The sequence below is a fragment of the Eurytemora carolleeae genome, unplaced genomic scaffold (assembly GCF_000591075.1).
Source record: "Eurytemora carolleeae unplaced genomic scaffold, Eaff_2.0 scaffold1025, whole genome shotgun sequence".
Classification (NCBI taxonomy): domain Eukaryota; kingdom Metazoa; phylum Arthropoda; class Copepoda; order Calanoida; family Temoridae; genus Eurytemora; species Eurytemora carolleeae.
The window spans coordinates 17,591-32,991 of NW_019396917.1; the positions used below are offsets into that span (position 1 = coordinate 17,591).

The 15,401-nt window shown below is 32.5% G+C and overlaps 4 protein-coding genes across 4 annotated transcripts in view; 1 reads left to right on the forward strand and 3 right to left on the reverse strand.

Moving 5' to 3' along the window:
• Positions 1 to 239: 239 nt before the first annotated feature.
• LOC111710080 (zinc finger protein ZFAT) lies at positions 240 to 1,627 on the reverse strand. The gene is made up of 2 exons (XM_023484103.1): positions 1,351 to 1,627; positions 240 to 755 (listed from the first exon to the last, which is right to left on the reverse strand). The coding sequence occupies exons 1-2, from the start codon at positions 1,448 to 1,450 to the stop codon at positions 514 to 516; spliced, it is 342 nt and encodes a 113-aa protein (XP_023339871.1). The 5' UTR covers positions 1,451 to 1,627; the 3' UTR covers positions 240 to 513.
• A 59-nt stretch (positions 1,628 to 1,686) lies between these two features.
• Positions 1,687 to 7,939, reverse strand: LOC111710079 (zinc finger protein 239; the record flags this gene model as incomplete). The annotated part of the gene is given in 3 exon segments (XM_023484102.1): positions 1,687 to 3,103; positions 3,390 to 3,491; positions 6,699 to 7,939. A coding segment is annotated over 1 exon segment (740 nt), but the record flags the coding sequence as incomplete, so codon positions are not given.
• A 113-nt stretch (positions 7,940 to 8,052) lies between these two features.
• LOC111710073 (prestalk protein) lies at positions 8,053 to 12,482 on the reverse strand. Its single transcript, XM_023484095.1, has 4 exons — positions 12,374 to 12,482; positions 9,808 to 11,493; positions 8,303 to 8,306; positions 8,053 to 8,077 (listed from the first exon to the last, which is right to left on the reverse strand). The coding sequence occupies exons 2-4, from the start codon at positions 10,427 to 10,429 to the stop codon at positions 8,053 to 8,055; spliced, it is 651 nt and encodes a 216-aa protein (XP_023339863.1). The 5' UTR covers positions 10,430 to 11,493; positions 12,374 to 12,482.
• A 973-nt stretch (positions 12,483 to 13,455) lies between these two features.
• The window catches only part of LOC111710081 (myelin P2 protein), a gene marked incomplete in the record, with an annotated part of 3,987 nt that continues 2,041 nt past the window's right edge, over positions 13,456 to 15,401 (forward strand). Inside the window, 3 exon segments of the mRNA XM_023484104.1 lie at positions 13,456 to 13,634; positions 13,906 to 13,974; positions 15,361 to 15,401. Coding sequence (XP_023339872.1) covers positions 13,569 to 13,634; positions 13,906 to 13,974; positions 15,361 to 15,401 — 176 coding nt within the window.

Genomic DNA, 15,401 nt, shown 5'->3' on the forward strand with positions numbered 1-15,401 from the left:
CAAATTTGTTGTATGGCCCTACGTGACCGCAGGAAAGATTAACAATGATTTAAAGGAAGTAAGTGTCAAGAAGACGTTGTTGAATGTTAATGTTCAAGTATTGTAAAATAAAGAATGATGATTTATGTAATAAAACCAAAAATGCCCGATGTAGCGTTAAATCTAGACCGGGCGTTATATTTGGTCCGGGTGAGTGTTACATGTGAAATCCATGTACAAAATTGATAGGAGGGGGAGAAGGAATTTGACATCTGTTAAAAAACCGCAGGCTAATATCTGTTAATATCATTGATTATTATTAACACTTTAAATGGATAATCAAAATTAATGAGACTTATAAAATTTGAAGTTTACAGTGCAGACCACTTTTTGATCAGTCTGTTTCTTTTTTCATGTGTGTTTAGATGACAGGATTGGACGGCAGCGTATTTACACTAGTCACAGTGATATCTTCATCCATTATGGTTATTTCTAATATGTTGTCTTAGATAGCCTTTTTAGACAGAGGCGACATCACACAGGAATATGTTCATTCTTTATCCTACTATGTTTGATTAAAATATGTCTCCTTAAATTACTTTGAACAGTAGCAGCGTATTCACAATGAGAACAAGGATATCTCACTCCTTCATGTTTATTTTCAACATGAATCTTAAGATTTCCTGAAGTACTGGCAGAGTACTCACACTTATTACATGGATAAACTTGTTTATACTTAGAAATACTCGGATACACTTCAATCTTGACAATTTCACCTGAAAAATTAAAAGAGAAAAAATAAAGTTTTAAACTTAAGTTTCTGTAAAAAAAGGATAAAAAACTTTCTTTTTCACGTTAATTTTTCTTTTTTCCCAGAGAAAAAATAAAGTTTAAACTCAAGTTTCTGTAAAAAAGGATGAGAAACTTTCTTTTTCACGTTAATTTTTCTTTTTTCCCAAAAGCATTATCAATTTCAAGGATAACCCTTTATAAGGGGAAGGAAGATTAATCCTTAAACTATAAAAAGTGGTCCATTATCTAAATATATAATACTTTGCTTGTTTGTTTTGTTCTATAAACGTAAAAACGGTTGAACCGATCGGATCCCAAAATTTATGGTGAGACCTTACATGATCCCAGGGAATGTGTAATGTTTATGGATGTTCAAAATATAAAAAAGAAGCCATAGACAAAATTTGATTTTTCAAAATTTAAGAAAAAAATCGGCAAATCACGATTTTTCTAATTAAATTAAACAATTAAAGAGAAAAAGCCGCTGATTAAGCAACAATATAAAATTAAATCCAAGATAGACACGAGGCGCCCTGGAACCTTCGTAAATATTTATATTTGTGAAATATTCAATTATACCTCGATTTTCTGAACTTTCCTCTTTATCTTCAATCACAACTTTAATAGAATCCTCTACTGTACAGATTTCATCTTTGATGGTAACTTTATCTTCTTCCATAATTTCTGGAATAAAATGCTATTTAAAACGAAAAGACGACACCGCCAAGTAAAGTAAATTATGATTTATAAATTTAAGACCAAAAATGTGCTGAAAGAAGGATAAAGACAAAGGGTCTGTAGCTATAGAGGGGCAATAGGAGAATTACACCCATTAAATAAGAAAGATGGGGTTCAGATATTAGCTTTCATTTTTAAAACTTTTTTGTTATCTTTGTTGTTGAATGTACACAAAAATACAAATGTTTCTTTTTATTAATATACATATTTATCCGAAGATTTTACAGATAATTAGTGAACAAAATATCTAAAACATTTTTGCACTTGACAACATTAATTTCAGACGAAAAAGACTTGTTTTATTAAAAAAGTATTAAAATTTTTCAACATATGAGACTTTCTCATGTTTCCTTTTAACATTAGCTTCCAGAAGGCCTGTTAAAGTTGCAGTATGTTCACACTCAGAGTGAGAAAATCTCCATATCATGTTTGTTTTTCACATGTTTCTTTAAATCACTTGCTCTAGTTGCAACATACTTACATTTTGAACAGGGAAAACAAACCCTGTCGTGCTTTTCTGAAATATGTCTTTTCAGATATCTTTCTGAATTTGCAACATACCCACATTTAGAGCATGGATATCTCACTCCTTCATGCTTATCTTTAACATGTCTCCCTAAATTGCTTCCTGTTGTAGCAACATACTCACAGTTTAAACAGGGATATGTAATTCCTTCATGTTTACTTTTAATATGGAGGTTCAGAGAACCTACCGAAGTTGCAGCATACTCACATTTAAGGCAAGGATATCTCACTTTTTCATGCTGGCTTTTGACGTGTACTTTTAAATCTCTTTTTCGAGTTCCAATATATTCACATTTCAAACATGGATATTTTACTCCTTCATGCTTGCTTTCAACATGAATTTTCAGACAACCTGCTGTAGTTGCAGCATGATCACACAGATTACATTGAAATCGCACTTTTTTATGTTTAATGTTAATATGAACGTTCAGAGTACCAGCTGCAGTTGCTGAATATTTACAATAAGAACAAGGATACTTAACCTTTCCGTGTTTCATTCTTATATGTGCGTTCAGGGCACTTGCTGTAATTGCAGTATATTCACAAGAAGAACAAGGATATCTCACTCCTTCGTGCTTACTTTCAACATGATACTTCAAACCATATGCAGAGGTTGCAGTATATATACATTTACAGCAAAGATAACTTGCTCCCTTGTGCTTTCTTTTAACATGACTCTTTAAAGCGCTTACGTTAGCTGCAGTGTACCTACATTGAGAACATATATATCTAATTCCATCGTGTTTACTTTCTACATGTCTCTTTAGGGTAATAGCTCTGCTTGTAATAAACTCACAATCAGAGCAATGATATCTCATTCCTTCGTGTTTACTTTCAACATGAATTTTCAGAAAATTTGCTGAAGTTGCAGTAAATTGACAATGAGCACATTGGATTCGCACTGCTCTATGTTCATTGTCAATATGAATCTTCAGAGCAGTTGATTTAGTTGCAGTATATTCACAACAAAAACACGGATAGCTCATGTCTTTGTGTTTACTTTTCACAGGAATCTTAACTCTTTTTGGTTCAGATTGTAGTGCTTCAATTCCTTGATCCACATTTTCTCCTGAGAAGTTAAAGCATTTTAAAAATTATTAATCTAAATCTTTAACTCTCGGTTCAAAACATGGATGAACTAACTCATCTAAATTATATTGCAGGAAAGATAATAAACTAAAGAATTTATTAAATTGATCATATTATCTAGCTATAAATATATTCCAACTAGATAAACAGAAAGTGCTGAACAATAAGATTGATTTCGGTGCCATCAAGTTCCTTTAAGTAATAAAAAATACATTTTTGAATTTTAAATGAACCCTTATTCATTTTAATGTAAGAGTTCACATTACCTGAATCAAGATGTTCATTTTCATCTTTAATGAAGAGCTCAGTATGCAAGGTTAGGTAAGGTAAGGTGTATTCAGTTTCCTGTATTCCAGTATTCAATACACCTAAACAAATATATACAGTATCCTGTATTCCAATATTCAATACATCTATAGCCTAATAACTTTCATACAAATTCTTAGTGATATTTTTAGTTGTGTACGAGATAAGCTGGCTAAGATATAAAATAGTTATTAACATCCGGCCTAATCAACTTTCTACGTGCTTTTTTAATCACATTAATATGTTATGAAATGTCCACATTGCACACCTGGAGCAAACTTTATTGGCTAATTTTACATGTTTATAACTTTACGAATCTTTTAATATTTTTAATAAACATGAATCTAATCGTGACTGATAATGTTTTTCAGTTTCACGGCTTAGAGATCTTATTCTTTAATCGCTACACCTGATATAAATAAGATTAAACAAGACTCTAGTGTATAAACAAGGTGCGCTGTTGAAAGATGAATGCCCATATTAATGTTAACAGCATGAATACATATGGATCTAAGGTATTGGTATTCTTGGTTCTATTCTAGACCTTGAAAATGGCACTGTGAAAAAAGAGATAACCCTGAAAACTTAAAGCGCTCTACACACATTTTACGCTAATCTTTAGCCAGCTTCAAGCACTCTCCTTGGGTTTGAAATTGAAAACTTTGCCAACAAAATGTCGACTTATTATTTTTGAAAAATCTATTAAATGCCGAGTACGATGAAAAATAAAAAATGCAAAGCACTATAGTTTGTAAGATCTATGGATCTTATCTTAATTCTTGATGTTCAGGTTGAATCCAGAAGTCATGATCTAAAGAAGCACACTTAGTCTAACTAGGAAACTTGCTCCTTCTATCTATATATAAATTTAGCTTGTCTGTATGTCTGTTTGTTTGTATCCAATAAAAGTCAAAACGGCTGAACCGATCGGGCCCAAATTTTGTGTGGGACCTCACGTGACCCCAGGGAAGGTTTATGAATGATCAAAATTTTAACAATTTGTATTTAAAAGTTTTTAATTTTTGTAAAATTTTGAAAATGCGCGAAAAAAATATTATGAAATCCGCAAACTTTTTTGTTTTTGTTTTATGGTGTACAAAGAGAAAATTTGTTCACAAGTTGAAATAGAAGATGGGCGCGAAGCGCCCTATAAGCCTAGTTTATTCATATTTTACTCTAAATTATAACTGAGATTCTTATTTAAATAACTGCCGAATTTTATGCAATTATACATTGCCCATGTAAAAATATTATGGCTCATACCTTTTTATCTTCAAGCTTAAAACGCTTTTTTACGGTTTAATAATACTGAATATTTATAAAAAAAAACTTTACCATTGAAAAATGTTAAATGGTCTATATATTTCAGACCACAATGGGCTAAGATAGCTGCGTTATCCTGTCTTAGTACTCCAGATTGTGCAATACTGGGTTTATAAAACATCTTATTTAAATGTAAATACTGCCTAAACTATTCCCCGGAATTAAACTCTTAAAACTTATGGATGTTATATAAAGTGAATCCAGATCGTTCTTGTATTCCGAAACCTGACCTGAACTATAAACTAATGAATTAACAGGTGAACATACGTTTTTAAAAAAAAAATCTTAACACGCTGTTTTATGGTCTAATAATACTGATTATTTATAAAAAAATCTTTACCATTGAAAAATGTTAAATGATCTTTATATTTTAGACCACAATGGGCTAAGATACCTGCGTTATCCTGTCTTAGTACTCCAGATTGTGCAATTCTGGGTTTAAAAAACATCTAATTTAAATGTAAATATTGCCTCAACTATTCACCGGAATTAAACTCTTTAAACTTATGGATGTTATATAAAGTGAATCCAGATCGTTCTTGTATTCCGAAACCTGACCTGAACTATAAACTAATGAATTAACAGGTGAAAATACGTTTTTACATAACATAGAACTTTTGAAGCTTATTCGAGACTAATTACTACTCTTATCTCTTAGAACAAGTCCTCTTTTGATCTACCCTCGCCGTACTCCTGGACAAGGATGAGCAGTCTAACGAGAATTCAATGGAGCAGATTCACCCATACAAGCTGCGGATTACCTGACCGCAGAGGGAAGCATGATAAACCTGTCGAGCTGAACCGAACTACCTGCAGAGCATCTTCCTGCTGGGCACAATCGTCTTCACCTCCTACTTGGAGAAGTCCCATCGGAAGCATCTCCTCTGCTTCTCTTAACCGGGACTGCTGCTATTGAGCAGATAAAGGTGAAGAATAAATATGAAGCTGCTCTCAAGATTGAGCCCTAATGTCTAACTTAACCTTATTTAGATCCAATCATCATCTTCACTACCTCCTACTTGGAGAAGTCCCGTCGGAAGCATCTCCTCTGCTTCTCTAAACCGGGACTGCTGCTGTTGGGCAGATAAAGGTATATAATCAAGTTTTGTATGATCAATGTGAACAATTAATGACGAAAATGTGGCAATCTCCTTTATCACATGATAAGCCTTCATATAAACTCATCTTGTTATTTCTATTTGTGTACAAGAGACAGCTTGTAAAGATCATCCAACTCAAGAGCTATTAAATTCTCCGGCCTAATCAACTTTGTAAGTGTTAGTTTAATTCATATATAAAATCATCTTCTTCACCACCTCCTACTTGGAGAAGTCCCGTCGGAAGCATCTCCTCTGCTTCTCTAAACCGGGACTGCTGCTGCTATTGAGCAGATAAAGGTATATTATCAAGTTTCGTGTGATCAGTGTGAACAATTAATGATGAAAATGTGACAATCTCCTTTATCACATGATAAGCCTTCATATAAACTCATCTTGTTATTTCTAGTTGTGTACAAGAGACAGCTGGTAAAGATCATCCAACTCAAGAGCTATTAAATTCTCCGGCCTAGTCAACTTTGTGTTAGTTTAATTCATATATATTATTACAACTTACTCACATTTAGCACACCTGGAGCAAATTTTGATGTAAACTTGGCTAATTTTATACACATAAATCATTTTAATAATAATTTAATACTTATTTAACCCGTGACTGGAGTAATGTTTTTCAGTTCATGGGTCTGAGCTTTGTATCGCTACAGCAGAAATAAACAATATAAGAGACTAATGTGTATTAAAGAGGTGCACAAGGAGAACTGATGTTGTCCCATCATGTTTATAGTTGAATAATACTTGTGGATCTAGGTATCGTATTCTGGGAATATGCTAAAATTCCCGAAACGGGCACATAGTTGAGGTAAATTTTTTTTATATTTTAAGGTTTACCTTTTATTTCTGCATCCTCTAAAGTAAATGTATCCCCTGTACATGTATCCCCTAAAGAACAAATATCCTCTTCAGTACAATCAGCCTCTACAGTACATGTATCCTCTACAGTACGTGAATCATCTATTGTACATTTATCCTCTTCAGTAGAGGATGAACAAATTTCTTCCTTGATATAAACTATCTCTACTTTTGTCTCAAAATCATCGATATTTGATTCTTCTTTAAATATTTCCGTCATTATGTCTGAAAAATAAATTTAGAGTGACACAATGTACAAAAAAGCGGATTTAAACAGGAACATATAAATTTGAGAAAAAATCTATATTTAACAATAGGAACAAAAGCTTTATTACATAAAACACACATAACTTTTGAGACGCAGGATTGAAACCTATTTACTAATAAAAAAGGTTGGTCAGAAAAAGGGTATTTCATTTCAATTCATTTGCTTTAGATTTGTCTCTTTAGATTCCTTGCTGTAGTTTCAGCTTCTTCGAATTAATCACGTGGATAAAGATCTTCAGGATTGTTTTCACTTTTCACTTCACTTTCGATAGTGACATGTTTCTTCTCAAAGTGTTTCTTGAGATCTCTTGCAGTAGTTGCACGGTACACACATTTAGAGCAAGGATATCTAACTCCTTCATGTTTGATCTTAACATGATTCTTCAAATTCCCAGCAGTAGTAGCAATATGCTCACATTGGAAACAGGGGTATCTCACACCTTTGTGTTTACTTTCAACGTGAATTTTCAGATTACTTGAAGTCGTTGCGCCAAAATCACATTCCGTACAAGAATATCTAACTCCTTCATGTTTACTTTTAACATGAGCTCTCAGAGACCATGCCGTAGTTGCAGCATATCCACATTCTAGACATGGATATCGCACTCCATCGTGTATACTTTCAACGTGAATCTTCAGATGGCCTACTGTAGATGCAGCATAATCGCATTGAGAGCAAGGATATTTCACTCCTTCATGGATACTCTCAACATGTACTTTCAAATACCTTGCAGTAGTTGCAGAATACTCGCATTTTAAACAAGGGTATCTCACTCCTTTATGTTTATTTTGAATATGAATCTTCAGATCACTTGGCGTAGTTGCAGAATGTTCACACTCCGGACAAGGATATCTTACTCCTTCGTGAATACTTTCAACGTGTCTTTTCAGATTTCTTGCGGTAGCTGCAGCATGGTTACACTGAGAACAAGGATATCTTATTCCTTCATGCTTATATTCAACATGTCTCTTTAGATGACTTCCCTGAGTTGCAATATACTCACATTCATTACAAGGATATCCCACTTTATTTATCTTCCTTCTCTTTGGTTTAGGTTGCAGATGATCATATTCGTAGTCCATGCATTCTTCTATAAAAAAAGATAAATTAAATGGGAAACATTTGTTTCGTTTTTGAATTTAAGAAATCGATGCATGAGGAGGCAATGAAAAATAACAAGTCAAAAGGCAACTTTCTTCATCTTATGTGAAAATCCCCCCCCACCACAATTGTTCATTTTCCGCCATTTAGCGAAAGAAAAAATTTTGGAGGAAATAATAACTTCCCTAGAAAATGAACAACCCTGTGAAAGTACCTATCTGAAAAAAAATTCAAAGTTATGTTTATACACTGTTTAAATTTTCCTGAGAGTAAAACGCTTTGTCCCCCCACCCCTTATTTAACATAACCTAGAAAGGACAAGTCCCCGAAAGGGATTGAAAAAAACATGGAGAACGTTGCCGATATTTTCAGAGATGAGTGAGTGAGGGAGTAGTACTCAAGCTATGTAAATAAGTTTGATATTTAGACATAAACCATCATCCAATGATTAAACGGAAGAAACGTTCTTTTGGTGAAAATTTTTTGAGTAGTTCATATTTTGTAAAATGGAAATATTTTGTGACAGGAAACATTTTTTAAAGGAAATATAAGATAAATTATACTTTTTGTTAAAGGTTACATCAAGTTTTGCAGCAGGAAATGTTTTGTGGTGGAAATGTAATGTAAGGAAACTGGCAGGAAACATATTGTTGAGAAAACATTCTGTGTAGGAAATGTTTTGTGAAAGGAAACATTTTGTGGTGGAAATGTTAAGTAAAGGAAACATTTTATGTAGAAAAATGTTTTGTGGCAGGAAACGTTGTGATGAAAATGTTTTGTTAGAAAACAATTTGTGGGGAAACATTTCATGCTGAAACCTTTCATGCTGAAACCTTTTGTGGGGGAACGTTTTGTAAATGCTCCGTTTTAAAGTCTGTTTATAGCAATAGATTTTTAAGATTATGTACATTACAAAAAATCTGAAACGCTTAAACTATTTCAAAATTGTATACCTAATAAGTTTATTTATTATTTTGCTATTATTATTATTTTGCAAATTTTCACTTTGATCCAGTAAATTATGTAAAAGAAATGTTAAAATCGTTCTGATGAATCGGTTTGATAAATAGTTATTGGTAATATTTTAGGTCAGAGAAAAATTGATGTAAAAACACAAACTTATCAAAAATCGATTTTGCGATGTGTTCATAGATCCTTTCGGAGCATTAGTTAAGTCAAAAAAGAACTAGCATGTTTAAAAACGAACCTAGAAAACTGACTATCCCTTAGGGTGACCCATTTTGCTGTCTCATTTCCCACAAAAAACCTAACAGTCTATTATTGTTCTCTTTAATGTTAGTTATCACAGGATTTTTTTTCTTTTTGATCTAGGTCAATGGGAAGTGGTCATATAAGGCCCGTGCAGATTACAAAAAAGATAAATTTTCTCAAAAAAATATGTCTTAAATTTGTCATGTCATTCATCATTTTCTTTATAATTGTCCAAAAAGATTAAATCCGTTGAAATTTTTGAAAAATTTCCATAATTGACCGAGTTAGGGAAAAAAAACCGTCAAAATGCTTGTTTTAGGAAAAGTACATTTTTTTGAAGTTTTTTATACCGAACTCAGTCAATTCTTGAAATTTTTTAATAAGAATAATTTAATCTTTTTGGACGATTTCAAAGAAAATTATATCTGACATAATATAATTTCGAGAAATATTTTTTTGAGAAAGTTGATCTTTTTTTACGATCTGCATGGGCCACTTCCCACTGACCTAGATCAAAAAAAATCCTGTGATAACTAAGATATACGGTACATGTATCCTCTAGAGTAATTTTATTCTCTACAGAACTTGTATCTTCTGCAGCACTTGTATCGTCAAGTCTACTTGTATCATCTTCAGTACGTTTATCATCTTCAGTACGTGTATCATCTTCAGTGCAAGTATCCTCAAAAGTACTTGTATCCTCTACATTAGTTGTATCCAATTCAGTACTTGTATCCTCTACAGTACATGTATCCTGTACAGTACATGTATCCTGTACAGCGCATGTATCCTGTACAGTGCATGTATCCTGTACAGTACATGTATCCTCTTCAGTACATGTATCATCTTCAGTACATGCATCCTCTTCAGTACATGTATCCTCTTCAGTACATGTATTTTCTACAGTACTTAATTCCAATTCAGTACATGTATCCTCAACGGTACTTGTATCCTCTACACCTTCTTTTACATCTTCTTCCTTGGCATTTTTATCTTTCAGATATATTGTACATGTATCCTCTACAGTACATGTTTTCTCTGCAGTACATTTATTCTCTTCAGGACGTGAATCAACAGCAGAAATGTCTTCCTTCATGAACACTTTTTTTTCAATTATGTTCTCTGCCATTTTGTCTGAAAAATTTCAAGAATATTATTGAGAGATTTGAAATAAATTAAGAATACAATTTGACGTCCCTGAAGTAAGATTGCATTTTACGTGAATATAAAAAAAATTGAAAGGCGAGCGCAATTATGCAGACACACAAATAATGAGGCAGTAACAAGGCAAATTATGACCCACTCCTGAGATCGCGAATGGAAATAATCACCATTAATAAAAAAAAATCGTATAAAAGCTTGCTCAAATGCATACCCTGGGCGGAAATAAAAAACATAATAATTACTTAAACCTTCTTTAAATAAATTGTTTCTTTGCTTTTATCTCGTGGTTGTTTGTTTGTATTCAAAAAACGTTTTCAGATCATAGGGAAGATTTGTTTCCAGTCACAAAACAAGACTCCATGAATTAAAGATTTTTTGTAACTAGAAAGCAACGTTTGTAAAGTCTAGTCGTTAAAATGTTTTAGAACATTTTTCAACGTTTTAGCTTTTTGAATGTTTCGTTTTCACATGCTTATTCAAATAACTTGCTGTACTTACAGCATAATCACATTTATTGCAAGGATATCTCACTTCATCATGCATATTTTCAATATGTCTTTATAGAGCACTTGGTGTAGGTGCCGCACACAAACATTTAGTACAGGGATATTTGAATCCTTTATGTTTGTATTCAATGTGTCTATTTAGGCCATCTATTCTAGTTGCAGCATCCTCACATAAAGACCATTGATATCTACTTACTGAAATAACTCTTTCATCGTGTTTATTTTCACCATGTTTTCTCAGATGACTGATGACTGTAGTTAAGCATGATCACATTTAGAGCAATGGTATTTCAATCCTTAATGTTTACTTTTGACATGAACCTTCAGGGAGCTTGGTGTAGTTGCTGCATACTCACACTTAGAACACGATGTCTGATACCTTCGTGCTTGCTCTTAAGGTGTTTTCAGATAGGCTTATTCTTTGCGGAATACTCGCATTTAGAACAGGGATAGATCCCTTTCCTTCTCTTGATGCTCTTTAGTTCAGATTGCAGAGGACAAAATCCGTCATTCACGTTTTCTCCTGAAAAGTTTACGATTAAATATTATTTGATATTATTTGTCAAGTTTTTAAGTACTAAAATTTGCACGGATTGAAAGAACTTATCCGATAAAGATTTACCTTGTTAAAGAGACTGTAAACATAATTTCAATTGACTTTTGAATTATGCGGCCCGTCCTAATTGCAACATTACCCTTAACATCTTAATCTGAGCAAAACTAAAGAAGATATCGTCGTTTTTCCTTCGAACCCTGTTGCATATTTTTGCCAGTCAATATTTTAAAAAGAACTGCAATACAACATGATCAATTTTAAGAAAAAGGATTATGTATACTCAAACAACGGTTTAAAGGAGAATTTCAAACGACCCTCCATGCAAAAATGACGATGCGCGATTCACAACGGTACCCTTGAAACATTCTGAGCAGCAATTTGGGCGTGCCCGGCATTGTGTGGAATTAATCTTAAATCGAATTTTGAAGAAAAAAAATCGAATTTGAGTTCCATCTAAAAATTAGTATTGTACGTTCCAATAATTTCTCTACGTTTCACTTTTGAAGAGAAACCACAGCTTAAAATAATGAGTTAATAAAATCAAAGACACTGATATGTAATTAATACTTTATCTGACAACACAATGGTTGTATTTGAAGTTACACTTACAGTCCTTTTCAGATAATAACTTAAAAGTGTTTGCATTGGATATTAATTTCTGTCGCTGAAGCTTACAAAAATTGAGCTCATTGATCGAGAATATTCAAACTTTTTAAAAAATAAGTAAAACATTATTTAAAGAAATCGCCCCCTCCCCCCCGTTAATAAATTGAAATTTTCTCACAGAATATGTTTTAAATTTATACTTTGAAAACTCAGGATTTACAGTTTGAAATAAAAAACTTACTTTTTATTTCTATTAATCTTGATGTCCTCTTCCTGTACATATCTTCTAAAGTAGGACCTGCAGGATTTTCTTCTTTGATGTAAACCGTTTCATTATCTTCCAATTTTATATACTTTGTAACAATTGACGAGTTACGGTATTTTATATATGCTGCAGTCCTTTACATGAACTGATGAGAGATAGGATTTGTTCGCTAATTCTTACATTACATTAGGAAAATATTTGATTTTGAAGATGGAGGTTAGGGGGGAGTTATTTTTTTGACAAAATGCTTAACCCTCGCAAGACTTGCCTTTAATTTCCATGTTTTCCATCTTTTTCCTGCACACATTCAGTATTTTTTTCCCCATCAACGAAATTTTCTCGAACTGAAAACTTTTTAATAACGTTTTATCTTCCAATAATTTTTCCCGATTCGTAATCCATGTAATATCTTAAAAGCAAAAATATTAATTTTTAAGTGGCATCATCATACAAATTTAAAAACAAATAAAAATCTTAATATAAAATATTTTATTGAATACAACATACGTTTAGTAAATGTTTTTGAACACGAGTATAAAACTGCTGTAAATGTTTTCAATGATTCTCAAATTGTAATTTGTGCCGAACATGGTAAAACAAAGGTGTGCAAAACGGTATCGTTTTTTGGTTCGTTTTATGATGAATTTGCAAAGTTTAAAAAACGCAAATTTTAACCAATTACATATGGTTTAGAAGTGGAAGTTGTATTTAAGTTTTAAAAAGAAATCAAAAACGAAAAATATTAAACTATAAACTATGGATTTTTCTGTTGCAGTGTATGTAGTACATAGCGATCACTGAATACAGTCGACCGGTGTTTACTAAGATCAGCTGATTGTAAAGTTTAAACCTCAGTCGGTCGGTTTCTCCCAGATCTGTTGAGAAAGTATCATATTTCTGGACGCCTATTGGTTGAAAGTTTTTATCTGAACTCCTCTGATTGGCCAGAAATCTGTTTTATCTCTTCTCTGATTGGTCCAAAACTTGTCTGCTAAGGGAGATTTCATATTTGTATCGCAATTTTTTATCTGTATGTATAATCTGTACCTATGCAAACATGTCGTCGATAAGCTTTGAAATATGACGTGCGTAGCGCCATTTAACGACATTTATTGTATTAATATAATTTTACAATTATCAACGTTTAGCAAGTCTAGTTTTCTTAAGAAAAATGACTGATCTTGTATGCGGAAAGTTTCAGTTGACTGAAAGTAAGAACTTTGAAGAATTTATGCAGGTAGCTATACGACTTTTATTATTATTAAGTAATAGTATCAGGGGCATTTAAAGGAGTAAGTCCAGAGTTCACTAGGACAGACCCAAATTTTGTCGATAGTGCCTTCAATAAAGAGATTGAATTATTGGCAAGTTTTTCATTATTTTTGATGATTTTCCCCCCTGAAAAGTATTCATTTTCCCCAATTATGCAAAAAAACCCTTAAAAAATATACCTCACTTTCTGGGGGGGATTTTTTTTCAAAAAATTTACGCCCCTGCACTGTATTAAGGCGCTTGGAGTCGGATACCTGACAAGAAAGCTTGGAAACAAATCTTTTCCAGTTGTTACCGTCTCAAAGGTAAAGAATACAGGGTTAACCCATAAATCATGAGACTAAAAAGACGAACTGACGATTCCAAGATTATAAATTAGGTCTTCTGCCTTAACTATTGCCATTTTATTGATTGTGAGATAGAAGTTTACAGTTGCAGGGAATCATAAATTTTTAAGGAACCAGACAGAGTAGATTTCCTAAAGTTCTCTGACAGGGGCGTATACAGCGGGGGGTAGGACCTTTGAACCCCCCTGATATTTCAGAATAGCTCCTCAATAGCACCTAGTGCAAAACAGGAAAAATATCTATCGTTTTTTGGATCCTAAATCTGGATTTTTTGGTTCAGAAATAAATCTTGCACCCCCCTCACTTTAATCCTGGATCCGCACCTGGTCTCTGCAGTTGGTAACTCAGTATATTATCGATATATTAGCCTGAATGGACTGTCCATGATATTATAAGTTATTCATTAGTTAAAAAATATCATAAACTAGCCGAAGTGCCCGGAGTTGCCCGTAGAATTTTTTAAATAGAATTTTGAAGAAAATAAATTGTTTTTGAAAAAAAATCGATTTTTAAAAGAAAAAAGTTTCGATTTTCTAAATTCAATTTTAGTCTATTATATTGATTATATTGATTTTTAAAGTACCTGACACTTTTATTATAAATTTTAAGTATTTTCATTAAATGGTAATGTGTTGGTACTTTCGATTAAATACTTTGTCTTTTTATTAGGATTTTAAATTTTAAAGCATATTAAGATCCCGTTTATACTTTATTAAAAAGCAATTCAATGACTGGACAATGGACATGACTAGATTTTTTATCCCATATGATAATAGATACACAAATTTACAAATTTTTAAAATGCAATTTTCAACAGAAAAGGAATATTGACTCTGTATTTCCCGAAGCACAAAAATTCTAAAAAATTGCCGAATCTCTCAACTGTTTTGTGTAAATCTTGAAAATTAGACAGTCAATTAGGGTGGAAATCCAACATAAAAAAAGTTTTCATATTATTTCGAAATTTAAAATTTTTTTTTGAAGTTTAGACACCTCCATGACATTTTAAATTCTTGACGTAAGAGAACAAGTTAGAACAGAAGAAAATACCGAGTAATGCTATTGACAACTAAGCTTAAGCTTAACTCAAGCTTTAACCAAGATTCTCAACAAACTCTAAAACTTGACTTTCGCGGTCAACGCAATATACAATATACAACCTATCCAGGTTAAATATTAATCTACACTCTCTAGTTTGAGTCTAACCAGTCTAGATAAGCTAGATAGTGATAACAAAACATAACTTTAAATGTGATAACTGTTAAGGGTGCAAAGATATACATAGTTTGGATAATTACAGTATTTATTACAATAAAAAGAAAAGGTAAATTTCAATTTTTGTAGGACGGAGATTTGTTTCATTTCAAGAATGAGTCCTTGGTGAA